The sequence below is a fragment of the Leishmania major genome, chromosome 33 (genome assembly GCF_000002725.2).
Source record: "Leishmania major strain Friedlin complete genome, chromosome 33".
Classification (NCBI taxonomy): Eukaryota; Euglenozoa; class Kinetoplastea; order Trypanosomatida; family Trypanosomatidae; genus Leishmania; species Leishmania major.
The window spans coordinates 798,011-825,520 of NC_007285.2; the positions used below are offsets into that span (position 1 = coordinate 798,011).

Sequence of the window (27,510 nt, forward strand, 5' to 3'; positions counted from 1 at the left end):
GTGTGTGTGTGTGTGTGTGTGTGTGTGCGATCGTTGTTCTCTTCCTGCCCTTTCACGCCCTCTCGAGTAGTCGCGTGCCGGCTGTTTGTGTGCGCGCTTGTGGTGTGTTTTGGCGGCTTTCCACCAATAACACTGATCACACAGCAGAAGAGAGGGAGGGGAGGGGGGAATGTAGACTGTCGAAGAGAACTAAGAGGAGACCGGGATACTAAGAGGTGAGAGAGGGAAGGAGAGAGGGGGGATGGTGGGATGCGACTCTGCCGAGCCGCATACGCAGACAGACATACGTCGAATATTGTCTTGCAATCGTTGCTGCGCTTACATATATAGTCCTCCTCTGTGTGTGTATGTGTGTGTGACCAGGGTCACCCTCCACCTCTCTTTCTCTCCTTTGAATTCTGCACCTGCGCATCCTCCTTCTCTGTGTGTATTTATCTTCAGTTATTTCTTTTGCTTTTGAGAGCAGAAAAAAGATTGACTTCCCCCTCTCCCACCCCTCGCACAAAGGCGGCAATGCTCGTTGCATCAGCAGCAGCCTCGATGTGGAAGTATTTTTCTTGGAGGTGATTTACAAGTCCGTGTGTCTCTCTATCTGTGTTTGCCTCAAATTCAAAGTGCTGAGTGGCTATCGAACGAAAAGCAAGTAGTGTCTTGACTTGCTGCTCACGAGCGTGAGGAAAGAGCCGAAGAGGCGACGCGCGTTACCCGCACGCACACCCTTTATCCCTGGCATGGGTGTTGCTGCTGCTGCTGCTCTCTGCATTGTAGCGGGTTTGCAGTTGTCGTCGATGTCTGTGATACTGAACACCCTCTTTTCTCTGACGCTTTACGGTGCCATGCACCTTCTTCTGCACCCCATCGGGGCGGTGCATCTGTACACCCGGAGGCCACTGCGTCGGGGCACGGCCCTCACTTCGCAGCTTGTCCGTCCCTTTCCCTTTGCCGCCGCCATCTCTCCGAATTTTGTTTGCTTTCGCATAACGCTTCCTCTCTCCTCGTCTTTCCCTCTCGCACAAAACATCGCACCTGTGTCAGAGGTGTGTCTTGCCATCTTTATCTTACTCTCACCCTGCCGTCCGCCACCCCTCCTCCTCCCCGTCGAGCGGCATCTCTTTTCTCAGTTTGCTATTCAGGGATTTTCCAGCGAAGACTGGTCAAGCATCATCGAGCGCCGCGTGCGCCGGCTATTGGAGATTCTCTGCAATCATGAGCTCCGGCAGGATTCTTTTGTCCACCAAGAAGCAGAAATATGCGGTGGTGACGTCGAACAACAAGACGCTACTGTCCCACGATGATCTCCGCTGTATCGACCGTTTTGTGGACAAGCGAGTCGTCACGGCGACCTACGTTAATGGCACACAGCCGCCACCTTCGCACGGGATTCCGGCCCTGCCCTTTGAGAAGGTGAGCGAGAACTGCGACAGCGTTCTGCTGCTGTCAGTGAGTGCAATCCACGAGCGCGAGAGCGCGTTGGATGCGCCGCTGCGGTTCATGGCTCCGGAGGAGTATCATGCCCCAACCCTGGAGGAACCGCCGACGCGACTGCCACTTGCACGACGTATCGTGGCCCTCCTGCAAGGGGCTATGAGTTCGATGGTCTCGTGGCGGTACACACCGCCGGTGGCGAAGGATTACACGGTGACGGAGATCCAGGTCACGAAGGACGCGGAGGCCCGCGCACATTCCTCGCTTCGTGCCGGCAACAAGAGCAAGGCGGCCCACCTCTTTTGTGTATCGGGGTGTTTCCACTACAACTACGGCAACATGGAGTGGGCAGTGAGTTGTTTCAAGAAGGCGCTTAGCATAGCAGAGGAGCTGGAGGATGCCCGGTGCCTTGCGTTCTGCCACAACATCTTAGGCGTCTGCTTCTACCGCTTGGGAGAGTACAAAATGTCACTTGTGCATCACAAGAAGCAGGAGGCACTTGGCGGCAGCTACGCTCGCGCCGTAGCACAGACGAACATGGGCGTGAGCTACGCCGCCCTCAGCGAGCTCGAGTTTGCCCAGCAGGCGTTCGAGGACGCACTGCTGAATGCTCGGGAAACGGGCGACTCGATGCTGCTCACCATCGCACTTGGCAACGTAGGGCTCGTGTCGCTGCGTATCGGAGATATGCGCGCCGCGCAGCTGCACCTGGAGCAGTGCCTGGAGCAGTGTAGCATAGCAGGTGACAAGAGCGGTGCCTCCTTGTGTCTGCTCCTCCTCGGCGAGGTGTACTCGCTCATCCACGACCACCAGCACGCGCTGTTCTACTACAAGCACGCCTACCGCGTTGGCGGCGAGGCCAACAACCCGGATGTGGTGAGTATGGCTCGCGTCAGTATAGGCATCGCACAGGGCAACTTGGAAATCGGCGACTCCGTGCTGAGAGAGGCGGCCTTGATGGGAAAGACGAACAGTGTGCAAAGCATTGTGAGTCAGCTACCTCAGTAGAGGCGAGGCAGGGCGGGGCGAGAAAGAGAGGGAGAGGATGGACACGAGGGGAGCTTAGAAACGGAAAAAACCGAAAAAGGGTTAGGCCTACTCTAGCCCACCTCACCGATACCCTCCTCGCCATCATCCGCGTGGTCTTCTCTGTCCCCTGTGCAGAGAAGACGGTGCCAAGCGTGGACGGCTGGCCACCCCGCGGCAAGAACGAAAACAAAGATGGAGGATGTGGGCGGCTGTTCTTTTGCGCTCTCTGTCTGCGCCCTTTTGCCGGGTGTGGCCCGGCGCCTCGCCTTTTCATCTTCGGCTACACGTGCAGGTGTGTGCCCATCTTGCGCATCAACCCCTTTTTTTCTCCTTGCTCTGCTTGGCATGTGCGCTGTGGCGGATCGCGTCACACTGACAGGACGCTGCTGTTGGCTGCTTTGCGCCATTTGCGTCGAACGACTTGAATCCATGTATATTTTCCCTTGGGAGCTGGGCGTGCCAGAGTCTGTGTGTGCGTGCGAGTGCGTCGTACTGTGACGGAGGGCATCGCCATGTGTCTGTCCTCTCCTCTTTTCCCGCTGTGCGCATTGGGTGGAGGCCTCTGCGCATCCGCCATTTCTCTGTGACGCGTTGGTACGCAATATGTTCTACCGATTACGGTTCCTCCGACCCTTTTATTTCTGAGCCCGATGCACGTGCAGACGCACCCTCTCCCCACCCTGTCGCGGAGACGACACACTTGTGCCTCTGATGACGGGGAACAGCATGCTCAGCACATCTCCTGAGTAGAATGCTCTCCGCGCACCTTGGTAGAAGAGTGGTGAAGGTGAGGTGGCGGGGAGGTGATGTCTGTTCTTACTTTCGAGCAGCACCGCAGCAGACCGCACAGCGCCACCTCCGCCGTCCATGCCCGGTGTTGCGTCCTCGATGGTTTCTCATCTGTCTCAACGAAAAGCGACACCGCACATCACGAACGCGTGTGTGCGTGTGTGTGTGCGTGTGTGTGTGTGTGCCGTTGGTTGCCTTGGCATGCTGCTGCGCTTCTCCTTTACGCTGTCATCCACGTCCCCCTCTCGTCTCCCGTCTCCATTCTCGATAGCGCTTCACACCCCACCGTCGCCGCGTTTCAAAGAAGAGCTACATCTTTGTGCAGCTGCTTCACAGAGTCTGCCAGACGGAAGCGCCGGTACGATATGGGAACCCCGAGGCTGACTGCGCTCATCTCTCGCTGCCGCAAGCCGATTTTCACGGCTGCGGAAGATGTTGCTCTGACTTCGGCAGCGCTGCTAGACCTTACACTCTACCTGGATGCCCGCGAGACACGAGAGTGCCTCGTGCCACTGAAAAAGTTTGCGCGGCACAGCCCTGAGACTTTGCAGGCAGCATTGGACAGCACCGATGTGAGCCCAGAGGCGGCTGACGATGGACGGCGTTTTGCTGCTGTTTCGCGCGTTATCCCCGCATCCAAGTCTGCAGTGGCGACGGCGCTGTGGTCACGAGTCGTCAGCACCACAACCCGCGCCTTGGAGGCCGGTGTGTGGACCCCGTCCGACCTGTGGGCGATAATAACCCACATTCGCCGGTTCAGCACATACGATGCGGCCTTTGTGGAGTGTGCCGCCCGCTATGCAGGTGCGGCTATTCCGTGTGCCAGCGCCGATGACCTGCCAGCGCTTGTGTCCATCGTGACGTCCCTCCCTGAGCTAGTAGCGCACCCGACGAGGCTGCTGGACGCTGCTGGGGATCGAGCTGCGGTTCTCGCAGAGTCGCTTACCCCTGGCGCGGTGGGGCACATCTGCGGTCAATTGAATCGCAGCCTTTGCACCAACACAAACACAGTGATTGCGTTTCAGGAGGAGGCCGGCCGGTGCGCGGAGAAGGGCGATACTTTCACGGCTGTGCAGCTGATGTGCTTTGTGGCACGGCACAAACCTGCACTTATCAGCGGCGAGGCAGTGGTGTGGCTGATGGAGCGTATCACTGGTGAAGAGCTGGACGTGAGGTCGCTAGAGAACCTGTGCAGCGCTGTGGTGCACTTGCCAGTTGCAGTGCGCACTGCGCTTCGGCAGGAACTGATGGAGTTTGTGGCGTTCTTGTCGTTGCAGGCCCGCGAGCTGCTGCAGCAGGTGCCTGCGGCACAGGGCGGGCTGAGCGGGTGCAGCGACGCTGATGCAATTCAGTACTTTGTATCGCATGTCTTGGAGCTGACCGTGATGCTCCGCACCTACCCGGATCTGCAGTGGCCGCCCGAGTTTCTCGCTGCTGTGGACGCGTGCGCTGCCAGTGTGGAGCCGCTGCAGGAGGCGCTGCTATCTGCAGAGAGCTCGCCGGTGGGGCTTATGGTGCGCCTGTTAGAGGCGCCAACAGGTGAGTGCAAACGGGTGGGCCTGGCAATGCTGCGCGAGGCGGCGAACCAGTGCCAGTCGTTTGCGACCCTTCAAACATTTCGATTTCTTCTTCTCATGGGCGACCACGGCCTGCAGGACGTGGGCACGTCCCGCTACTTACGCGACCAGTTTGCGAAAACGGCTGCAGATGTGCCGCCTGTGCAGTTGAGTGTGGCGCTGCGCTGCCTCGGCGTCGCGACGGCAGGTGCGGCAACGCAGGGTGCCAGCGGCGCAGGCGAGCTCCGCGCCACCGTAGAGGGCACAGCGGGCAATGCCGACCTTGACGATGAGCTGGAGCGCGAGCGTCTCGATGCGTTTCTGCAGTTTTGCGTGGAGGTGTCGCGCAAGCACCTTTCGCAAGGCGCACCGCTACGCTGTGTGCTGGCTACGACAGAAAGCTTGCATCGTCTCGGCTGTCGCGACACAGCCTTCTTCGCCGATGTGGCGGCGTACATCGCAGCCAAGCACGCGGCCGCACCTGCCGAGAGGGAGAGCGCCGACACTGCCACGGCGGTGTGCGCCGCTCTCGGAGAGGACTTGCTGGGGGAGTACCCCGCGGTGCGCGAGTTCTTGCTGGACGTGGCGCAGCGCGGTGTGAGGGGGGAGTCCGCTATGTCGCCGACGCAGTGGATGAACCTGCACGACCCCTCGAATGCTCTCACCCCCCTGACGGAGCAACAACAGGAGAGCTGGGACATTGTGGAGGAGATGGTGCGCACCCGCTCGGACGACGTGGATGCGCTTGTTCGGCTGGCGGAGAAGTACATGGAGCTGCTACCGTTCGCGCGCCCCGATGACCACAAGTACTTTTTTGGCGTGTGCGAGGAGAAGGTGCTCAAGCAGGATAAGCTGCTGAAGAAGTGCCTGGACACGATTGTTGACTGCGGTGCCGTGAGCCGTCTGTCCGCGCAGACGATTGCATCGATCTTGCATAGCCTCGCTGCGATCCGCTTCGAGTACTTCGCATCCGTGAAGCGATTCACGTCAAGCATCAGTGATGAGCAGTGGCTTTTGATGGAGGCCGCGCCGCTAGTGCAGATTCTCACCGGCATGGATAAACTCTCTCTCCGCACACCGGCGGTGCTGCGCCGCATTGGTGGACGTCTGACGGAGATCTGCCGCTTCCTGACACCGTTGGACACTGCGCAGGCGATTCATGCACTGCAGGCGCTGGGCCACAACGATGCCAAGCTGCTGGGAAAGCTTGCCGCCCACGCTGCGGCGTTGGCGCGACGATTCGACGAGGCCAGCATGGCAGTGCTCTTCAGCACACCCTCAATCCACAGACTGATGAGCACGCCTGAAGTGGCGCGACCTCTTCTCCTACAAGCAAGTGCGAAGATCCAGTCGCAACACCGGCGTGAGAAGATATCGGCGTGGGTGCGCCGCTCTGGCTTGCCGCGCGAGCTGATCGATGAAAGTACGAGGCGCCTTCAGGTGACGAGCGGGGATGCCAGGTCCTCGGAAGTTCATCTTCGTCTCACCTAAGAAGGATGCAATTATGTAGGCTGATTCACAGGGCATGCACACACAGACACACCTATGCGCGTGCCTGGCGGTTCGGCTTTCGCCGTAGCGCCGCGCTAGAGCCAGTGCGGGTCGGCTTTTCGAGGACTGCTGCACTCTTAGGCCATGGCTGTCGCACTTCACATGCCGCAGCTGGACGCCTGAGGCGGTCTGCGCGAGGAGGGGGAGGGGTGCACACTTCGCCTTGCCGACCCTTTCCCTCCTTCCATCCCCCGCCTCGCTGCACTCCCCACCATCCATTGAAAAGGGGTGGGGCGTGCGAGCTTTTCCTGCGACTGCACCGCCGAACTGAACACTGCTCTGCCTCTTCCCCTTCGCTGCCTGCCCGCACAAAACGTGTTGGTCTGACGCACTTGCGCGCGCGCGCACACACACACACACACACACACACACACACACAGCACCGCATCCTGCCAACCTCAACACGCATAGACAAGACACCCACACGTATCGAAACAAACGCACATTATAGAGTCCGTGCATGGCCGCAACTAGGCAGCCGTAGACACACATACACACACCTGCCACCATTTTTATTTTGCACTCGCCTCAGCGAAAATGCCGGTCATTCAAACGTTTGTCTCGACTCCGCTTGACCACCACAAGCGCGAAAACCTTGCACAGGTGTACCGGGCGGTCACCCGTGATGTACTCGGCAAACCAGAGGACCTCGTGATGATGACGTTTCACGACAGCACACCTATGCATTTCTTCGGCTCGACCGATCCAGTCGCGTGCGTCAGAGTGGAGGCGCTGGGCGGGTACGGCCCTTCGGAGCCGGAGAAAGTGACGTCCATAGTTACAGCGGCTATCACAAAAGAGTGCGGCATCGTGGCTGACCGTATATTTGTGCTCTACTTCTCACCTCTGCACTGCGGCTGGAATGGCACAAACTTCTAAGCCATCATGGCTACTTCTACCCATGCTGGGATGCGACACTGCAAGTCTTCTAGTGCAAGCAAACAACGAGATTCAAGTACACACGGCGACGCGGTTGACGTCCAAATGCGCTATGATGCGGCATTTTCCTGAAACGAATTGTGACAGGGCCACACAAGCCCCGTTTTTTTCTCTCTGAGATGCATCTTTCCCTCCTCGCCTCTGTGATCTCCACGCCACTTCTTATCTGAAAGAGTGACGTATGCCCAACAGAGAGAGAATCTGCCTAACATATGACGCTCCCCTGCGGCGGCGCCAGCGTGCCCGAACCTTCCTCTGCGCCTACACCCCTCCTCCTTCCGCTCCGTACGAAGGCAGCAGCTTCACAACCACAGTTACAAACACACACACACACACACACCAACAAGTCTCCCACCTAAGAAAATGCCGTTTCTGCAGACGATTGTCTCGGTCTCGCTGGACGACCAGAAGCGCGCCAACCTTTCGGCAGCGTACGGCATGATCTGCCGCGAGGAGCTCGGCAAGCCCGAGGACTTCGTGATGACTGCGTTCAGTGATAAAACCCCGATATCTTTCCAAGGTTCCACGGCTCCTGCTGCTTACGTACGCGTCGAGTCCTGGGGCGAATACGCGCCCTCGAAGCCCAAGATGATGACGCCGAGGATCGCCGCGGCCATCACGAAGGAGTGCGGTATCCCGGCTGAGCGTATCTACGTGTTCTACTACAGTACGAAGCACTGCGGCTGGAACGGCACTAACTTTTGAGCGTTGGCCTCGTGCCGTGAGCGGCTGCCCGAGAAGGGGCGACACCAAGCTTCCCTATTTCTTTTTCCAACCCAGAGTGTAGCAAAAAAAAACAAAACAGTTCCTCTGCGTCCTTTCATCCGGGGTGCCCAAACAAAGAAAAGAGGCGGTCGCGCGGGGGCGGCTCGCCGCGTGTTATGCGGGCGCGTGCTTGGTGCCCCGTCCCTTCTTCCACTTTCTCCTATCCGCCGTGTGCTTCGCGCCCCGGGGCCGTGGGGGCTTTCCTTCCCCCTGGGCTGGGTGCCCTTTTTTGGGGTGGGTGGGTTTTGCCCCACCCCTGCAGGGCTTGCTTAGCGGGCTATTGGGGTGGCGCTCCGCCAGGGCCTGGGGCACGTGGGCAAGGCCCGGCGCGTTTTTTTTCGCCGCGGGGGCGGCGCCGGCGGCTGGCCGGTGCCTTTTTTCTACCGAAGCAGTCTTCGGTGTTTTGGTGCCAGGAGCAGCGCCGCCGCCTCCGCCGGGCTGGCCAACATGGCATTAATGTCCTTTGTCTTTCCACTCGTGGCTGCCGCGCGTGTCTCGACGCTGGCGGCGATGGTGGAGAGGTAAAGGTGCCCGTGGGATGGGAGCAGCACTGCAACAGATTCAAACGCGATCGCGAAGAGCCGGCACGCGACGCATGGGAGTCGCTCGCCAACAATAAGCGCCTTCTGGTCTGCCGTGGGAAGAACCGGAGGGGCGGCGTGGGAGAGCACTTGGGTTTCTAAGTGCTCGAGCAGCTTCTTCTCCGCGTGGCAGCCCTTCTCCCCAGTCACCAGCACGAACTCACCAATCTGAAACACCCCTGCAACACCCCAGTCAGCGACGGCTGCCTGGAGACTCTCTTGCGTGAGCGTTTCGTTGTTCGTGGCAACGTAGCAGCGCCTTAGAGCGCCGCTCTCTCCATGGGACGATGAGGAGCGGGATGGCACGGCTGCCCTGTCGGCAAGAGCTATCGGTCCATCCTTCGGCATGAGCATCACCTGCACTTCGTCTGCATTGTGCAGGCTGTGATGACACTGGAGATAGTTGTGCAAGGGGTGGACAAGCGCGCGCACGAGGTTGGAAAGGTAGCGGTCCAGCATGAAGGGCGAGGAGGGGCGATCGTGCGGCCTCCCCACTCGCTGGTACAGAGCTGGGTGCCGAGTAGTTTTGAGATCAGACGTCTTCATGGTGCCGTGTCGGAGGACGAGCTCGTTGATATTCGCAGTGCCTGCCAGGTCGTAGCGATCAAACGGCATGTCAGCCGTGCCTCTTCGGCAGTGTACCTTTGTGTGCTGCGGCTCCCAGCCGTGCTTTGCAGCACTCGCATTCCACACAGCGCTCACGGCATCGCTGGTGACAGCTGCTTCACCTACTGGCGCCGTGCCACGGAGCTGTTTCTCAGTCCCTGCTGCCTTTCCGACGCTCTTTGCTGCAGAGCTTGAGTATGCAGCCGTGGACTTATGCGGCTTTGGCTTGCTCTTCTTCACGCGCCCGCGTACCTCTTTATGCTGCGGCGGGGTTGACTTTCTTCGTATCATACTTGGAAAGCGCACAAGGGTCCGGTACGTTCTGCCGAAGATACAGGAAGGCATTGAAGAAGAAAAGGGTGACTGGCGGGGGTGGGCGGGTGGTGGATGATGACAGAGATGTGTGCATTTCACGAGAGAGGTAAAGTGGGAGAAGGAGCCGCATATTTTCCGTGGGCCACGTGTGCGTCATATCGCGTGTATAAGTCGTGGCTCACGGCGAACGCCCCCGCCCCCTCCCCCTATCATACGATGAGGGCAGGGGGAGGGGGGCTGATGCCGGGCAGAGGTGCCGACTCCCATAAAGCAGTTGTGACGTTCAGATGGAGCAGAAGTGACTTTACTCCTCTACTTGGTTGTTGTCATCCAGCGGAGCTGGCGCTGCATAGAGGGAGGGAGCAGGGAAGGGAGGCGCATCCCACGAGGGCTTAAACGGCGAGTACAGGACTCAGACATGCACACGCAACAGCAGACGCCCGCACACAAGGTCGATAGAACAGACGGGCACAATGGACGCTTGACTTGCCCTCCCCCTATGTTTCAACGAAACCCCAAATCCGATTCCAGCGGACGCTTCGTGGCTCTTGCACACACACACATACACACACACACACACACACACACACGCACACACACACACACGCACACACATGTGCTTCTGTGCAGGTGCACAAGAGCAGGTGGAAAGAGAGAGAGACGCTCGATGGTTAAGGGATATGCGCTCACGAGAAAGAGCCGGGTACAAACGACAAGGAGAAAGAAGTCAGCCAGCGAAGCGGATGGCGACAAGAGAGACATGAAGGCCATGCGCCCCCATCGCCAAAAGCACAATCAAGCAAGGAGGAGGGACAGAAGAACTGCCGAAGAGGATTGCGTGAACAAGTGTGAGAGTGGAGAGAGAGTCGCGAAAGGTCAGGAGAGAGAAGGGGGAAGGGGGGGGGGAGAGCGTGGAAAAGCAAAAGTGCAACTGGGAGTCTCATAGGTACTGCGAGGAGACAGACAATGAAGAGGTTGAAAGAATAACACATGAACATCTCTGTGCGTGTATGTGCGGCGGGAGTGATGCGAAGAGCTTGCGTGTGCTCTTTTGCGTATCTTGAAGCAGAGGAAGAGCCTCGTTGGCGCTGATAAGCGCACACACGCCTAATCGCACACTGGGAGGACCGCATTCTTGCCGGGGTGCACGTAGTCCACCGCGCCAGCCACTTGCTCCCGCCGCAACGCTGGTACAGCTTTCCAGTATCTAGCATCTGGATGCCTGCAAGGCACGCCCGAAGAACGGAGGAAATGTAGCAGCAAGAAACCAAAACACAGATGTGCTGCGGCGATGGAGGAAGTTCGGCAGAGGCACGTAGTCGGTTCTGTTCTCTTCCACTTTGTCGGCATAGTGATGCCACGATGTGCCGTTCTTGTCACCGCTGATGCGTCCGATGAAAACCAGGCGGCCCTGCAGCGTAAGTTGCTCGACAGCCATCCGCTGCGGGGTGTTGCCCACTCCCTCGTACACGATATCAAAGCCGTTGGGGGCCAATCAGCACATGCCTGCCGCCAACTCCACCTCAGGCTTCTTATAGATGACCTAGTCGCGCCAAATGCTGCGCAGGAATTCGGCCTTCTCTGGCGTGCTGCACGTGCCCGCGAATCATTTGCAGCCGTACTGCTTGAGAAGCTGCACCTCGATGCTTCTTGTGCCGCCACTGGCAGCAGTGATAAGGGCAACCTCCAGCGGCTTGGATCGGCACAGCTCGCGGATAGACACGGCAGCAGGTGGCCCGCTGAAGTTGATGGGCACGTACTTGCGGTCTTGCTTAAATACGCACCAGTGTGCCTCAGGGGGCACATCTTGGTGCTCGCTGTAGCCACCGGGACAGTACACCATCACTGCATCGCCAACGGCGACGTTCTGGCCGCCATCTCTGAAGCAAACGACCTCACCAAGGGACTCAAGGCCAAGGTGGTAAGACACAGCGTCCTTCGGACGAGGAAACGGCCGCTCTCTACGTGGTCGGGAATCGGGAAAGACGCGATTTTGGTGGCCTTTTGGAAGTCATTGTGCCCTTCTCGACAACCTGCAACTTCAGGAACATCGTTCGAATGAAAGCGAGAAGGCGAAAGAGAAGGCGAGTTGGAAGAGGGAGCGGGGAACGGAGAGTGGGTACAATACGAAGACTGATGCGCTGAGAAACACACACACACAAAAAAAACGTGTGCGTGGGTGTGGAACGCCGGCGGCTACACACCAACGGAAAGACAGAGTGAAATGGGAAGGGATAGCCCGCGCATAGGCAGATGAGGATATAGGAGCACGATACACAGAGACCAGAAAAACAGAGAGAGAAGGGGAAAGGGAGAAGGGAAAGAGATGCGCTAGGAGAGATGGACAAAAGGGGCCCGTGCGCGCACTGACGTGGTGCGATGCAACCCAACAAGAGCGAATCGGGAAAAGCAACAACGAGAGCAACTACCGATTGCCTGTTCCGCCACAGTTGATCAAGGCAATACTAGGAGGCGCCGTAAGGCAGTAGCGCAACAAAATTGTCTTGCAATGGAGAACAGTGTGCTCCCATCTCATGCGTAGGTGGAAAGAAGCGTCTCTCTGACGCGACAAGCGCACCGGTATCTGTCATTGCTGTTCTGGTTTCTTTGAGGAAGAGATAGGGTGGGGGCGAAAACACATCCTTCACCCATCACCGGTTCCCCATCCCCTTGAGTCTTGGTTTCCTTCTCCGTCTAAAACTGCTTTTCCTCCTAGCATGAACTTGACCTTCTGGGAAGGGAAGCAGGCCGCACGCAGATACACATGCGCACAAAAGGATTTTTGTCGCGGACACGGACGGCGAACGAAACGGAGACGCAAGAAAAGAAGGTGCGCCGTTGAGAGAGGAAAAAAAAAACATGAAAGGAGAGGCTGATGCTCATGTGAGTTACCTTAGTCGAACATGTCCGAGACACCGTCGTTTCGTTCAGCACCACACGCCCTCGCACATGCCCGCCCGCCCGCCCGCACGCACGCGCACAAGACAGTGCATACAAATCAGGAATATAAAATTAACAAGGTCGCATACCAACACCGCACAACTGCTGTGGCCGAGGGCAAATGGGTGGGGGCAAGAGGAAAGGGGGTGCAGAGCGACGCACTCGCATTGCCTCATATGCTCTAGTTGGCGTGCCGAGATGACGCCTGGGTGCCTTCCTGCTCGTCAGAACCCGATCCCGTCCCGGGGCTGCTCTCCTCTTCATCTTCCTCTTCCCATTCCTCGAACTCCTCCTCCGCATCCTCTTCGTCGTAGCTGTCGTCATCGTCATCTTCATCTTCCTCGAACTCGTCGTCGTTGCTGTCCGTCGAGTCGTCTGTGTCGTAGTCGTCATCCTCTATCGACCACTGCTCCATCTCCTCTTCATCGGCGCCCATCGCGCTGTCCTGCTCCTCCTGCACGGCGGGCGAGGCAAAGGCGCCGTGATCCGGGTACGGGCCGGCGGAGAGACTGAAGAGCCGGATAACGGAATCAATGTCTTGGTCGAGAATGGCGGCGCAGTAGCGGTCGGAGGGGTCGACAGCAAAGGACTTGAAGGAGGGCCGCACCTCCTCGGAGAAGACGCTGTCGAGGGTGTAGCTGTCCACTGCCGAGACGATGGGGAGGTGCGTGCCGGAGATACGAGAGGCCTCGCGGAAACTGTACAACACTCGGCCCGCCTTCGAGCAATGGAAGCTCGTTGTCTTCTGAAACGACGGGACTGTCTGCATCATGCGCCACGTTCGCATGTCCCACACTTTTTCGTCGATGATGACAAGAGGCAATTTGGGGTGGAAGACGCTCGCGAATGACTCGGTGATGCGGTCGAAACGGAAGATAGGCTTCTCGTGCGTCCGCAGGTCCCACAAGATGGCGTCATTCAGCACCAGCTGCGAGGTACAGTCGAACAGAGCCACGTTTGCCATGTTCTCACCTGTCCAAATCGGGTCTGACAGGGTGCGCAACTCGACTCCGGTGACAAGGTCGTGTACACGGCAGGCATGCTCCTCCTCACTTGTGACGACGGCGAGTCGATTGTCGCGCGAAAAGCGCAGCGTGCGGCACTCCGTCAGCTCCTGCTGCGCCACTGGCAGGAGGTTGCGGCGCATCACGTGAGCCTTGTGAGAGTCATTGACGGCTGCGATGAGGCTGCCGTCGTCGGACACGACGAGGGCTGAGATGGCCTCATTCTCAAAGACCAGGTGCTGCTCGAGCAGCTTCTCGTCCGGCGTCTCCTCAGGGAAGGTGTCGAAGAGAGCAATGGAGCCCTCAGAGGTTCCAATCATGATGGAGTCACCACCATCGCAGAACGCCACGCTCTCCCCTTGCAGCTCCTCTCCACTCCCCGTGATGTCGAACATAAACGCCGGGTAGCGGTACGTGAGCCAGTTGGCACTTGTTTGCGTGCGCAGCGTAAACTTGCCGCCGCAGCGGCGCCGCAGCAGGCGGTTGAACTCGTTCCGCGTGTCGTCAAGCGGGATGGGCAGCGGCAGGTATACGTGCTTCTTCGTCAGGTCAAACTGCGGAAGGGTTTCAATGGGGTTTGGACAGCGCTCCTGTTGTTGGCGCAGGTACGACCGTATGACTCCGTCCAGCGAAGGTGTCGGCCCCTTGGCGGCCGCATCGCTGATCGACATCGAGGTGGCGGTTGCACCGTCGTTGTACGGCGCACCTGTGGCGGGGGACGATTTGATGCCACTCTCGTTCCGCAGTGCTGCCGCTGCCGCGGAGAGACCTTCGCTGTCCAGGTGCTCTGCAATGAGCTGGAGCAGCGAATCTTTAGAGTAGTCCACCACCGCGCGGCCGATAATGGCTTGCCGCTGTTCCATCTCCAGCGGATCGACGGCGTGAACCTTCACGACATCGGCCTGGCTCACGCCGCCAAAGGCGCTGGGCATGAATGACTTGAGGTTGTCCATGAAGTGCCCAGCCGGGCCAAGCTCTGTTGGCAGCTTTCGGGCCCCGACAACGGAGATAAATTCACGTTGAACATCGCTGTACTGGGCGGACAGGTCCTGCGCCAGTGTTCGTATGTTGAGCGCTTCGAAAAGAGCCGCCGTGTCGCTGTATCGCCGGAGAACCGCCATCAACTGCACCGCCCGCGCCACCACGGGGAAGTAGTTGAGCTTTGCCGACATGGAGGCATCCTTTCGAATTTTGAGCACCTCCAAGAGCGCTCGCACGCCGTCACTAGCACGAAAGGCGCCGCAGGCGTTGTTGAAGTTCGCAACAGCACTTTCGTCCGCCACGTCTGCTGGCGGATTTGTAATGTGGATGAGGATCTGAAGCGCCGCCACCACGCACGGGAGAAGGTGCCCCTCACGGGAGGAGTTGCGGTTCTGGGACGACACTGCAAGATCGTTGACAATGGCCAGAAGCTGCGCTATTCCAGACTCGTGCGAGCGCACTTCGGCTATCAGCGGGCGCACATACGGGATAACAGTCAGCGCGCACAGCGCCTGCAGCGATGCGATGAGGAGGTCCCACCGACTTTGAACAAAGAAGAAGTTGGCACAGCGGAGAAGCAGCGTGTGCATTCCTTTGTCTACGAGCTGTTGGATGGCGCCAAGCCGCTCCGCCGTCAACAGACTCTGCACGTTTTCGGCCGACACTCCAGGAAGCCCAGGCGACGGCGCAGCGAGGAAGCCAAGGATTGCGTCCACTGTTGGCGGATCCCGCGGAAGGGACGTGATGCGTGACGACTGTGTCACCAGTGCCGATAGCACCCGGTGCTTCCGGAAGATGACCTTGGTAGAGAGCATCAAGTGCGTCACGAGGTAGATGTTGAGGCATCGCAGCAGTGCGAGGAGCAAGTCGCTGTGCATCACGTCGAGCTGCTCTTCCGAAATCTTGAGACACCGTTCCAGCGCCTCGATCGATTCCGTTGGCCCGTTTTCGGCTTCAAAGTAGTCTATCACGATAGGAAAGCTCAACGAGTGGAAAAGAAACGCCCCCACACTGCTCTGCACATCACTGTTTGTTGTGTGCTTCCACTGGTCGATGATGAACTGCATGATCGGCTCGAAGTAGCTCCTCTGGCGTCGTAGCAGCTCCTCAAACACCGCGGTTTTTGCCAGATGGGAAAGGACGATGGCACAACCGTACATCGTGTACACCTCCAATTTGCCCTGTACCAGCCGCAGAATGCGGCTCACACCGTCCGCATCTAGGAAGAGAAGCGCCAGCTTCTTGTGGGATAGGATCGCACTGAGCACCCACCCAATGCGGGCCAGCATCTCGCGCTCCAGGCGGTAGCAGCGTTTCATCGAAATGAGATTCACATCCCACTGCAGGAGACTGCGCACCATTTCTTCTTGCGTGGCTTCGTTTGCGTTGTGTTCGGCGAGTGTTTGGCGCACGGAGCGCTCTGCAGCTTCGCGCGCTTGCTCGCTCTCAAGAAATCTGGCTCGGATGTCGATTGAGTCCAGTACCTTGAGCGCAGACTCAATCGTCTGAAATTGCAAAACAGGAAGAATGGCATCACTCTGCTGACACAGAATACCGGCAACGATGCCGATCTGAAGCAGCTCCAGCACCCGGATGTCCGCACGCGTCACATTCAGCGTTTTCACACGCAGGTACGTTTCCCATAAAACTACCTCGTAGTGCGGCGAGCCAAACTGGTACAGAAAAAGGCGGTCTTGCTCCCCTGCCGCTGGCTGATCCAGGCTCGGAATCCAGCGCACAAGCACCTCGTCCTCTGTGCATCCCTCCACAACACCGTAGTCGCAACCTTTTCCTTGCTGGCCGCTTTTCCAGCCTGGGCCACGTCCAACTCGGTCTCCGGCTTTCGGAATCCATCCATCGAGGTATAACTCTACCTCAGCGGGACCTTCATGGTGCGCATTCTTAGTGTCCTGCGGCGTCACACTTCGGTCGAGCCGTTGCCGCTTCCGCGCACCATTTCCTGTAGGTTCGGGAGGCGAGGCCTCGGCTGTGAAAGTTGGTTCGGCGGAGCGCGGCAGCGGCGAGTCTGGGGCGGTTTTAGCCACCGGCGAGGCTTCGCTTGCTTCATCCATTGCCACTTCTTGCATTTGCTGCTGCGTCAAAATAGGGGATCGGCCTGGCGAGGACCGGCGCGAGGTGGGGTGTGAGTCCATGTCGCTGGCCACAGCGGCCGACCGGTACCGCTGCGGCGACCTTCTCTGGGAGCGCGAAGTCAATGTGGTTTCCCTGTGAAGCGGGAAGTACCCATATAGCTGATGGACCCAGTGGCGAAAGCGCTGCAGCAGCACCTTCGGCATATTCTGTGCTAGCGCTTCCGATACAGTTTGCTCATCTTGATCGAGCATGCTGAACATAAGCGATAGCGGAACAAGCCGCTTGCGAGGATTCTTCTCCGTAGCGAGCGCCTTACACAAGTCGTACATAGAGATCGGGTCAAGGAAGCTCTCGCGCGAGCCCTCTACCACCAATAACGCGCAGTGCGAGGCAGTGCACTGTGTGCGCTCCATTCGGGTGTGAAATTCAAGAAGTAGATCGCGACCCACAGCGTTCCTCGTTTCTTCCCTGTGGAGCTGCTGCTCGTAGTTGAGGCCGAGAACTTCGCCCATGTGATCACAGAAAACAGTATTATGGTGGATTGCATGAGCAAGTGACTCGAAGGGCACTCGGTCCTGCATGTTCAGCGTTGCCATGTAGGCGTCTGAGCAGCGCTCATTTTCCTCATCCAATACACACAGTAGCCTTGCCCACAAGAAGCCATATAACTCTTGCAGTTCAAGTAGACTCCGCAGCGCGTTTTCGCGCTCGGCGATGGCGCTGCTAGTGAGAGCTGGTGTGGGGGCGGCCTCCTCTTCATTGGTAGAGCTCGCTGCACCTGCCATCTCGTTCTCCACAGCTGTGCTTTTCTCTTTCAAACTGCCGTACACCTTGAGAAGACGCTTCATCAATTCCTTGACGAGGGGAACAGACTTGCTCGAAAAGACAAAGTCGTCGTCATCGTCGTCGGCTTCTTCGAATAGGGAGTTGTCATACAGAGAGTCGTGGTCGCTGACCAGCTCTATCGAGATTTCTTCCATATCCGATGTGAGGCTCATAGTGGTAGAGTTACAGCTTTGAAATAGAAGGTCTTTGTGGCGTGTTTTGAGGAGTGGCGCCTTGGGTAATACCAATCCGGGGAGGCAGCCGTACTAGCTTTTGATAAAAGGAATGTTGGCACGACCGAGGTGCGCGAGTGGAGACAGAGGCAATAGAATGGATCGAAGTAGTGCGGCATGCCAGAAAGTGAGTCTAGGGCAGAAGCAAGGGTGATGCAGCTGCTAGCATACCCCCCGAAAGTGCTTTGGTGGACGTCTGCAGATGCTTGGTGGCTTGCCGCTACGGAGAGGGTCGCGATCGAAGATTGTGGGGTCTGCAGCAGCGCGCACCCTTTTCTGGTATTTGCTAGTTGCAGCAAAAGTACTTCGATAAAGCGTGGCGCTTGCCAGCAAATACGCATTCCGTGCATAGCAGAGCTTCTGAAGGACAAAAAAAGGGTGCATCACGGCACACCGCGAAAGATAGTTCAGACATCACATAGCTTTTCATGGATGTGGCCAAATGCGGATAGCTCAATCTGTTACTTTGCCGTTGAAAGTGTCAGGCAAATGTGTAGAGCGTACTAGTTAAGTGCAGAGCGATTACTTACCATAAACGTAGAAGGGCGCTTCGTCGTTCCAATCGGCATTGAAGTGCATCAAGGTTCGCTGCCGCAGCGTGGTGGAAGCAAGCACCTTTTCGTCGAGCTTGCGAGAGGTCACGACACACTGAATGCTAGGGACTTGAGCGATGACGTTCGTCAATTTCGTCATGAGATCGTCGTCAAACATCCATGAGTGCGTAAAGAGAACGGTCACTCCCTCCTCCTTCAGCCTTGCTGCACACTTCGCCAGGTCCCCCTGCACCCACACAGCTTCCTTTTTGGAGAAAATATCGGAGTAAAGCAGCTTTGCTCGCTTCAATGCCTCTTCAGCTGCCCGGATTCGCGACGGAATGATCTCTACACCAACGCTCTTCGGACACTTGGTCTCAGAAAGTACCTGCAAGCAAACGTTACCGACTCCACTGCCAATATCACAAAACACAATCCTGGCCTCCAGATCAGCTTGAGATTCACCCTTGCTTTCGAGGAGTTCTCTTTTCCGCCCATCAAGGAGAGCGGGAATAATTGCCTTCGTCCACATTTGGCGGACGCCGTTCACGTCGATGATGCCAATCTGTGCAAACACATTCGGTTGCACCGTGATAGATTCCTCTCCGAGCTCCAACTCCCCCCGGCTTTCGTACTCTTCGGAAAGGTGCTTGTAGAGAAGAGGCTGCATAACGGCAAAGTTGGGAGGCGGCGATGTAAGTCCCAGTGGTCGGTAATTGGCGGTGATCGAGTGGTGACGCAGGTAGTTCATGTACGTCAGCGTTCCTCCGCCAACAGCACCGACGACTAAACCGGTGGCGATAATTCGAAATGCACGGGGGGTAACAGCAATCTTCAAGACCACCAACGTGCCAACGGCTGTACAGCCAAACAGCACCAATGCAGAGTACATGGCCCTGTCTATTAACAGCGCAGAAACAGAGCGAAAAGGAGCAAGAGATTGCTGAGTGTGGTGCGGGGAAGCCCATTATCAAAGGTTCTGAGGCAGCAGTATGAATCCACTGTCAGCACAACGCTCATTTGCTTTGTGTGAGCGCACGACAGTCTTTTCTTTTCTGCAGCAAAACAGTTTGCAGCTTGGTCAATAGCAACCTACGCCATCTATTCGAGAGTTCGCTTGCTATTTTGGCATATTCAAGCTTTTACAGCTGCTGAGCACCATCATAAAGTCTCAAGGTAACCTTGCATCCTTTTCCATTAGCTCAACAATGGGTTGACCCTTCTTCAAAAGCTTGTTCATGGAGCGGTGAAAAGTCACGGGTGGTGCTTCGCTACAGCAGCACTCGCAGTGATCACTCCAAAAAAAAACCTTTCGCACGCCTTTCTTTCTCCAGCTTTGCACGGACGGAACAGATGTACTCCCACTCGCCTGGGAAAGTGTGGGGTCGCGGTGAGCCTTAGTGAGGGGAGAGGTGTGTGTGTGTGTGGGGGGGGGGTGGAGGGACCTGCAGTGGGTGAGGGTTCCTGTGGTGGTCTTCGGGTAACTGCGGGAGGACGGTGTCGTTTTCACCCTTTGCCTCCCATATCATTTCATGCGGGAGAAGAGCGCGAGACGGCGTCTGAATTCGGTGCAGGCAGGCAGCGGTGGCAGCGTTGATTTTGTGCGTGAGTAGCTCGTTGAACTACAAGTCAAAGAAAATGTTCAGAGTCTGCAGCGAAGCACCGCTCTTCCGGCAAACAGGAATGGCTCGGTGCAGGTATTCCATCTATTGCTTAGAGACAGTCTATGGCATGCGGGACTCTCCGCGATCATCTGTCCTCGAATATTCACCTTCCTCTTTCTGCTTTCCCTTTTTACCCTTTACGCTGCAGGTTCTGGAGACACGCCACACTCCCAGTGGAGGCATCGAAGACGCCTAGAAAGCTGTGAAGGTGACATCCTTATACGCAGGCACGGCACGGATCATCTCCGGATGAACAACGTTATTGAAAATGCCCTGCGGGAGACACCCATCACACTTGTGCTCTGCGGGCTGATGGGGATGCTAGGCGTTATGTCGTCGTTGGAGGTGATTCATCCTCTCTACTTACTGCTAAGTCCGTCGTTAGTGTTCAAAGAGCATCAGTACTGGCGCCTGGTCACCAACTTCCTCTACTTTGGTCCAATCAGCGCTCACTGCATCATGGAAATTCAGTGGATCTACCTCGTGAGCTCTTACTTGGAAGCGCAGTATTACCACAGGCGACCGCTTGACTACATCTTCCTACTCTTGATCATCGGCTGCTCGCTTTTGGGCCTGCGGTTTTCGTCGATTGTGAATGTGCCATACCTAAGCTACATGCTAGGCACGTGCCTGACATACATTATGAGTCGTATCTTCAACGACATGGAAGTTGCCATCTTTTTTGTGGTTCCGGTTCCAATGCGCCTTCTCCCGTTTGTGCTTCTGATCATGAACACAATGGTATCTGGAATGACGAACGAGGTCCTGGGCAATGTTCTCGGGCACATCTTATGGTATTTTTTAGAGGTGTTTCCTCGCATCACCGGGCAGAGCCCTCTTCGAATCCAGCGTGTATTCGAGCGGGCATTTGCTGTACCGGTACGCCAGGCGACGTAGTTTGGTCATGCGCTCAGACAACAACAACAAAGGTAGTAAATGACCGGGCACCTCTCCCTCAGTTTTGAAGCCTCTTAGAATCGCTCGACTGCAATGGCGGACACAGACCGATTTCGGTTTAGCGGCCTCAAAAGTGCTGTTTTGATGCGCTGGCGGCGCTGGCGTTTTGATCACATACGCTGATTGCTTGCTGCATGTCCTTCTCTCCCATTGCGGATACTTGGCTTCTTACAGCTTTCTCGGAGTCCAAAGCCGCTTTTTCTTATTTCCTGGGCGTCGCATGAGCTCGAGAGAACTGCCAGGATGTCGCGTCAGCTTCTTCAACGGTGCTCGAAAAAGCACCTTGTGATCCACATGGACATTAACAAGACCATTATTCAGGTCGACCAGGCCGGTGGCCGCACCATGGATGATGTTCTGAATAGTAATGTTGCTGCCAACACGTTTGGGCTTGTTGACCCAACTGATAACAAGTGGCGGCCTCTCTACTGCACTGCTGATGCGCCAGCTGTGCCACCAGATACCCACAGTGGTCCTATCATGTCGTATGAAGCATACATCGACAGCCTGCATTGCGCTCCTCCGGGGATGCAGGAGCTACCAAAGGCAGAGCGCGATGCCGTATGGAAGTCCGTATCCAACCTCCGGCGACAGGCTACGAGGAAGTTCACTTTTCCTGGGGAAGTTGGCGAGTCATATGCACCCCTAGTCGACCTGCAGCGTCAGCACTTGCAGCACAGTGACGGGTACTACATTATCCCTGCGTTTTTCCACATGGTCAACACACTCTCAGAGCTGAATTTGCGGTTCACGCTCATTTTCAGAACCTTTGGTAGCGATTTGAACACTGTTCTGCAAGAGTGGAGATCGTTTATCCTTGGGACGCATGCGTGCAAGCCGTCTGGCCCAGTTTTGCAGGAGCTAAAAGAGAACTATATTGAGCCACTCTCAGGGAGTTTTTTCCGGCAGGCTGATGACGTGTACATTTGCTACGGGCCTCGCGTATCGCTCTCGTCATACCTCAACTCGGGCTTTGAAGAGACAGATCCTGCCAAGGTACTGGAGTATCTGCATCAAGTGCCTGGGTGCACGTCGGCTTACAGGACATCCTTTGCAGATCTCAAGGATCATTTGGTGGAGTACTTTGCCCGTTCCAAGAACATAGGTGGGCTTGTGGATTACTACCCCAGTTGGGCACAGGCAGCAGAACACCGTACTGGCGGAAAGGTGTTCCCGATTTCGCAGAACGACCCCAGCTACTACTTCGTCTTCTTCGACGACAACATTTTTCTTGGTGATGAGCACTCTATTGTGGATGTCCGCGAGGCAGACGGCGCAAAAAGCGTTGTCGATGCGGAGGTAGAAAGGAAGTACTGCGTTCCCGTGAATGCATTCAGAGCGATTGTGGACAAGGAGTATTTCGTCAACGAGCTGTGCGCGTGCTTGAAGTTACAGGACAGCGAATTGTGACTGGTGATGTGTAACTGCCTCAATTGCAAGTTACAATAATGCACATCTGACAAACAAACAAAACAAACAAGCAAGCCTGCATTTTTGAGGGCGTACCGCTACCAATGGTGCTACTCACTTGATTGAATACATCATGGGAAAGCCGCATTGCAACTAGCATGTGGTGGGTGAAAGCTGTCCCCTGGACGCGTAAGAAAACAAGAGCTTGCCTTGCTACAGCACCACTGTCTGTGCTTCATGACGCTTGCGCTTTTCGTTGTGCCTTTGGCTCGACTCATGAAGTCACTTCTCTAGGTGCTCGCCAACTCCTCCTACAAGAACTCGTCGCATGACTGAATACAAGAAGTTGACGACGCTGGCCGACACTCTCGCCCAAGATGTGTCCACTTTGAAGGCCTGCTGCACAGATGGCGGCGATTTCGATTGCAACGGGAGCGCGGTCAGTGGTGTTGACTCCCGTCTATTAGCTTGTGATGCGGAGCATTTGCACCTACTCTCGACCCGAATTCGTGAGGCTGTCGCCGACGGTATTCCAAGGCTGCGGAAAATTGTGCTGAAAGCACGGGAGACGGATCCCGATAGGCAAATCTACAACGAGGCGATGTGTGCAAAGATCGAAGCACTGTTCCTTGTGTTCTGTGAAGCCCTTCGGCTTTTAGCACCTGGCTATTTTGATACCCTGACGGAGAGGGACGTCTCTTTGCCTGAGGATGCCAAGGAGCGCAATGTATTGGACGCTTTGCTCGACGCAGACTTCGATCCTAATGTGTTCTTGGAGGAGTCAGCGTCTTTGCAGGCGGCGGATGCTGTGCACAACCACTACATACTACATCGAGCAAAGGCGGAGGCGTGGCAGTCACGCGTAGCTCAGGGATTGGCAGATGCAGTGGCGTTTGAGTCGCAAAATCGTGCTTTCATTTTAGCCGAGGAAAAAGTCAGCCGAGTAGCTGTGCTTGAGGCAAAGCGAACCGACAAAGTACGTGTCACAAAGATCATGGAGGTGCAGGCAGAGTTACAGTGGCAGACTGAACTGCAGCGGAGGGACGCAGAGCGGAGTCTCCTCATAGCTGCCGCCGCAGCTATCAGCGACATTGATACAATCCCCTTTTTTCTAGCCAGCAGCATATCGGATGAGGCTCTGCGAGTTACGATCGCAGGCCATACTCTTCAGTTGATCAAGGCTCTCTTGAGTACGCCAGAGGATATGAACATTCGTCGGCTGCGAAACAACAACGAGCATCTTCTGCGTGACTACGGCCACCCGTGCTTAAGTGCCTGTGACCCTGAAACCGGAGAGAGATGCGTTTGTCAGAGGGTTGTTTCTGCAGCTGAGGTGCTGTGGTGCCGCATAGGATACATTATCCGCTACACAAAGGTGCCTAATAGCTCCCTCGACGTGTTGCGAAGTGAAGCCAAGGCCCACTCCTTGCTCCTTCCATGTGGGCGAAGCTTGTCAGCGCACAACTACGAACCAATGGGCTTCGAAGACTACTCGGAACGACTCTTTGAACTCGAGGAGCCAGATGCAATGGAGCGGGCGGATGAATGGATGAAATGGTATGCCATGATGCAACGCATGGAGTCGATGCTATCAAACATGATGCCCAGATCGTATAGGTAGCCAACGCTCATCATTTCTTATCCTTTTCCTGATATGCAACATTGTGAGAATGCACATACACATACACACACACACATACGTGTCTTTGCAGGGATGCTATCAAAGCAGGCTGGCACCACTCACAAGGGACTAGGGAGCAGCTACCAGCTTTTTGTCATGCGTACAGAAATGACTGATGCCCAATGTCGCTACTTCTCTTGCGTCATGCAAGCTGATTGCTCTTCATTCTACTGATGCAATTCCTCTCCTCAAATCCCCCGTTGTGCTCATTTTCTGCCTTGTTTGCCCCTCTCAATCCTTGCTATTCGCGGCACTGCAGCTCATAAGAATATCTGCGCGTGCGGAGGAACGCAACTTTTTTTTCTCGTTTCCCTTTTCTCCCCCTTTACGTGAAGCTCGTTCATTCACGTAGGCTTTGTATGCCCCGACCAGGAGCTGAAGCACGCCTTGACCGCAGTGTGCATTGGCGCTGTGGTGTAGAGACTTCGGTGGGCCCATGCGCGGCTCCTGAATCAATGGAGCTTTTATTTACTACTTTGGCACATTGCGTTTGCTCTCTTGCTTTCACCGAAGCTGTGTTCACTCCTGTCGGCGTGGGTGGCGTTGTTTTCTGATGTTTTGTTTTTGTTGGCACCATTTCTCTGCGGGCAGTTTAGAACGTAGTAGTGATGCACCCCGAAGATGGTGTGGGCACATCGGGTGCTGCTCCGATCTCTGTGTCGGAGGCATTGCATAGCTTTGGTGGGTGCCTCACAGCGTACGAAAGGAAGGAGATAGTGCAGTACGAGACTATTCACTACGTCGGCCAAAGGTGCGTCGACAAGATGGGGTCACCGACCAACGGTCGCAATGACGGGTACGACACCGAGGAAGGCGAATACATCTTCCGCGTCAAGGACCACATTGCTTACCGCTACGAGATCCTCAAGGAGCTGGGAAGTGGCGCATTCGGTCAAGTCTTCAAGGCAATCGACCATTTGGATAGTTCAATTGTAGCGGTGAAGATGATTCGAAACCAGCGCAAGATACTGCAACAGGCCGAGCAGGAGATTCGCATGCTACAGCATGTAAACGACCGCGATCCAAAAGGACTCTACGGCATCGTGCGCATGACAGACAACTTCAAGTTTCGCGGACATACATGCATCAGCTACGAACTCCTGGGTTCCAACCTATATGAACACCTTAAAGCGAACAACTTTTTCCCGATGACACTGTCGTTGATCCGCAGCATTGCTGCGCGCATGCTGGTGACGCTGACGTTTCTAGCGCGCGAGAACATAGTTCACTGCGACCTGAAGCCCGAGAACATTCTGCTGCGTGACAACGACCCGTCTGTCGTGAAAGTGATCGATCTAGGGTCTGCGAGCTTCGACGTGAAAAACATGTACACATACATCCAGTCGCGCTTCTATCGCGCGCCGGAGGTAATCATGGAGCAGAAGTACGATAAGGCAATCGACTGGTGGAGCTTCGGATGCATACTGTGCGAACTGGCCAACGGCGACCCCGTTTTTCCCGGCGAGGATGAGAAAGATCAGCTAGGGTGCATCATGGAGTACTTAGGGCCACCGCCACAGAGCTTTGTAGAGATCTCCTCTGCACGGCGGAGGCGCGAGTTCTTCGACGAGCGTTACAAGCCGCGACCCCGCACAACGTGCAAGGGTAAGCAACGTGAGCCAGGGTCTCGATCGCTGGCGAAGTTCGTGTCTGTTTCAGAGGACGACGATTTTTTGAGTTTTGTGCGTCTCTTTCTGCAGTGGGAGCCGTCGAAGCGGGTCCCACCGCGCGAAGCGATGAAGCATCGCTGGATCTGCGGCGAGTTTGTCTTTCCCACCCAGTCGGAGGAGAAACCGGAGCTTTCATCCTTGCGAAAGAGCAACGGCTCTGCCATCGGGTCGCTCAAGGCGTGTATGTCTCAAGAGCCTGCCACACCACTCAAAACGGAGGCATCCACATCCGCCACTGTGGGGCAACCTTTCACGGCGCGCGGGGCGCCGGCGGATTTGCTATCGCCGAGTGCTGCGCATCAAAGGGTGCAAAGGCCGGAGCCGTTGCCGCAGCTGCCCACTGCCTGCACAGGCAGAGCGAACTGCGACGCCCTCTCAGGTGACGGTGCCATTCTCGTGGACACAGTGCCGTGTTGTCGTGACGCATCCGCTAGCGCTGCGACGCACGGCGCGGCTCGATTGACAGACGCGAAGGTGCAGCGGCCGCCAGCACAGCGACGGCAGAGCGGACGCCTGCAGCGCGGCAGGCAGCGACGTTCCACAGACATGGCAGACGTCGAAATGCCGGGTGAGGCCATTACTTCACCGAACCACTCGGCATATCTTCACGCACCATTGGATGCTGAAGAGTCCTCTGCAGAAAGGTGCACGCGTGAATTTATAATCGCTGCGAATGGTGCATCTTCTCCCTCCTCCTCCGCATGCGGAACCGCCACGAGAGCGAGCAACACAAGGCTTCACGAAGCGCGCCTCGCCAACAGAGTGCTCTCGTCAGAGGTGCTGTCGCCTGCCATCTTGCGCTCTAGCACCAACCCCATCATCGTCACTTCCCGCGGCAGGAATGCCCACTCAGCTGAGAACAAGGCGTCAACAAATGCGTCTCACAGCAAGATCACCAACGGCGGCGCTGTCGGCAACGCGCGCGGCGGCGACAGTGCAGGAGGCGTGCACACGAGGGTGTTAGAGCTGCACCAGAAGTACGCGGATTCCAAGACGAAGGCAGGGACTACCGATCCGTTTGACAGGAGTGGCAGCAACATTGCCTTTGATAGTCGTTCGCGATGGTTCAACACGGCGGGGAAGCCTCAATTAAGCGGGCGTCGGCAAGGAAGTGCAAGTGCATCAGACAGGCTGGATAGCCGCGGCTGCACATCGCCTGGAGTGTCGACTGAATCTCCGAGAGGGCAGTCGAGAGGGGAACGCAGAGAGTATTCGATTAACCTCGACGCAGCGACTTTTCCAACCACCGAGGTGTACCAGCCAGCTGCGGTGAAAGACAGTCTGCACGCGGGAGAGTACATGCTACCGTCAGAGCTGCAGCCATTTAGTGAAGGCGCTAGATCTAGCAGTCCCCACGATGTCGAGGTAGCGCCGAAATGCCGGCTGCTGGCAGCAATGGTGTCGGAGCCGCGCGACAAGAGTGAGAAGAGTCAGCTCTCGCTGCAGCCACGGGGCAGCTCTCCTCCCTCTTCGCCTGGCCCATCCGCTGCTGCCACACCTTCCCTAAGGCCGCAGTATCAGCTTCGGCAGCGCAGCACTCAATGCAGCATGCTCGCCATGCGCGACGGCGGGGCGGCGTATGCCGCCGCAAGAAGCCAGCGTGCAGTGGCAGGTGCCGCAGCGCCGATGTCGTGGGAAAGGCCAGCTGTTCGACCCAGCGACATACCTCTGGTACCACCTCGGCAAACGTTGGCCCAGCGATCTCTACTGCCGCAGCGGAACGGTGCTGGAACCCGGGGCGGAGATGTAGCGAAACTTTCCACCACCCCTACGCCGCAGCTACCATCGCTCAAGAGATACTCGGCTCACTGAGTGCTCGAAGCGTGCGCTGTCCAATTGGATAAGAGGTGAGGCGTGTGTAGAGTTTTCCCCCGTGAAGCATGCCAGTAGTGGCGTGAAACGGGTGGGCCTGGGGAGAGAAGCGATGACGAGGTCGACCCTCAGACAAGTGCACCTTCGCAT

General features: G+C 56.7%; 11 protein-coding genes and 1 pseudogene across 11 annotated transcripts, besides 1 other annotated feature; 8 read left to right on the forward strand and 4 right to left on the reverse strand.

The window, feature by feature from the left end:
- Positions 1–1,206: 1,206 nt before the first annotated feature.
- On the forward strand, positions 1,207–2,433 carry LMJF_33_1720 (conserved hypothetical protein; the record flags this gene model as incomplete). Its single annotated transcript, XM_001685881.1, has 1 exon — positions 1,207–2,433. One exon carries the CDS (start codon positions 1,207–1,209, stop codon positions 2,431–2,433), a length of 1,227 nt encoding a protein of 408 aa, XP_001685933.1.
- A 1,175-nt stretch (positions 2,434–3,608) lies between these two features.
- Positions 3,609–6,290, forward strand: LMJF_33_1730 (conserved hypothetical protein; the record flags this gene model as incomplete). The annotated part of the gene is made up of 1 exon (XM_001685882.1): positions 3,609–6,290. The coding sequence occupies one exon, from the start codon at positions 3,609–3,611 to the stop codon at positions 6,288–6,290; it is 2,682 nt and encodes an 893-aa protein (XP_001685934.1).
- Positions 6,291–6,887: 597 nt separating this feature from the next.
- On the forward strand, positions 6,888–7,229 carry MIF1 (macrophage migration inhibitory factor-like protein; the record flags this gene model as incomplete). The annotated part of the gene is made up of 1 exon (XM_001685883.1): positions 6,888–7,229. One exon carries the CDS (start codon positions 6,888–6,890, stop codon positions 7,227–7,229), a length of 342 nt encoding a protein of 113 aa, XP_001685935.1.
- Positions 7,230–7,652: 423 nt separating this feature from the next.
- On the forward strand, positions 7,653–7,994 carry MIF2 (macrophage migration inhibitory factor-like protein; the record flags this gene model as incomplete). Its single annotated transcript, XM_001685884.1, has 1 exon — positions 7,653–7,994. The coding sequence occupies one exon, from the start codon at positions 7,653–7,655 to the stop codon at positions 7,992–7,994; it is 342 nt and encodes a 113-aa protein (XP_001685936.1).
- A 440-nt stretch (positions 7,995–8,434) lies between these two features.
- On the reverse strand, positions 8,435–9,250 carry LMJF_33_1760 (hypothetical protein; the record flags this gene model as incomplete). The annotated part of the gene is made up of 1 exon (XM_001685885.1): positions 8,435–9,250. One exon carries the CDS (start codon positions 9,248–9,250, stop codon positions 8,435–8,437), a length of 816 nt encoding a protein of 271 aa, XP_001685937.1.
- Positions 9,251–10,763: 1,513 nt separating this feature from the next.
- On the reverse strand, positions 10,764–11,399 carry LMJF_33_1770 (annotated as a pseudogene).
- Positions 10,764–11,399: a sequence feature.
- Positions 11,400–12,677: 1,278 nt separating this feature from the next.
- On the reverse strand, positions 12,678–17,573 carry LMJF_33_1780 (conserved hypothetical protein; the record flags this gene model as incomplete). Its single annotated transcript, XM_001685886.1, has 1 exon — positions 12,678–17,573. One exon carries the CDS (start codon positions 17,571–17,573, stop codon positions 12,678–12,680), a length of 4,896 nt encoding a protein of 1,631 aa, XP_001685938.1.
- Positions 17,574–18,155: 582 nt separating this feature from the next.
- LMJF_33_1790 (conserved hypothetical protein) lies at positions 18,156–18,917 on the reverse strand (the record flags this gene model as incomplete). The annotated part of the gene is made up of 1 exon (XM_001685887.1): positions 18,156–18,917. One exon carries the CDS (start codon positions 18,915–18,917, stop codon positions 18,156–18,158), a length of 762 nt encoding a protein of 253 aa, XP_001685939.1.
- A 1,162-nt stretch (positions 18,918–20,079) lies between these two features.
- Positions 20,080–20,727, forward strand: LMJF_33_1800 (conserved hypothetical protein; the record flags this gene model as incomplete). The annotated part of the gene is made up of 1 exon (XM_001685888.1): positions 20,080–20,727. The coding sequence occupies one exon, from the start codon at positions 20,080–20,082 to the stop codon at positions 20,725–20,727; it is 648 nt and encodes a 215-aa protein (XP_001685940.1).
- Positions 20,728–21,030: 303 nt separating this feature from the next.
- Positions 21,031–22,197, forward strand: LMJF_33_1810 (conserved hypothetical protein; the record flags this gene model as incomplete). The annotated part of the gene is made up of 1 exon (XM_001685889.1): positions 21,031–22,197. The coding sequence occupies one exon, from the start codon at positions 21,031–21,033 to the stop codon at positions 22,195–22,197; it is 1,167 nt and encodes a 388-aa protein (XP_001685941.1).
- Positions 22,198–22,525: 328 nt separating this feature from the next.
- On the forward strand, positions 22,526–23,818 carry LMJF_33_1820 (conserved hypothetical protein; the record flags this gene model as incomplete). The annotated part of the gene is made up of 1 exon (XM_001685890.1): positions 22,526–23,818. The coding sequence occupies one exon, from the start codon at positions 22,526–22,528 to the stop codon at positions 23,816–23,818; it is 1,293 nt and encodes a 430-aa protein (XP_001685942.1).
- Positions 23,819–24,486: 668 nt separating this feature from the next.
- LMJF_33_1830 (putative protein kinase) lies at positions 24,487–27,360 on the forward strand (the record flags this gene model as incomplete). Its single annotated transcript, XM_001685891.1, has 1 exon — positions 24,487–27,360. One exon carries the CDS (start codon positions 24,487–24,489, stop codon positions 27,358–27,360), a length of 2,874 nt encoding a protein of 957 aa, XP_001685943.1.
- Between the last annotated feature and the right edge of the window lie 150 nt (positions 27,361–27,510).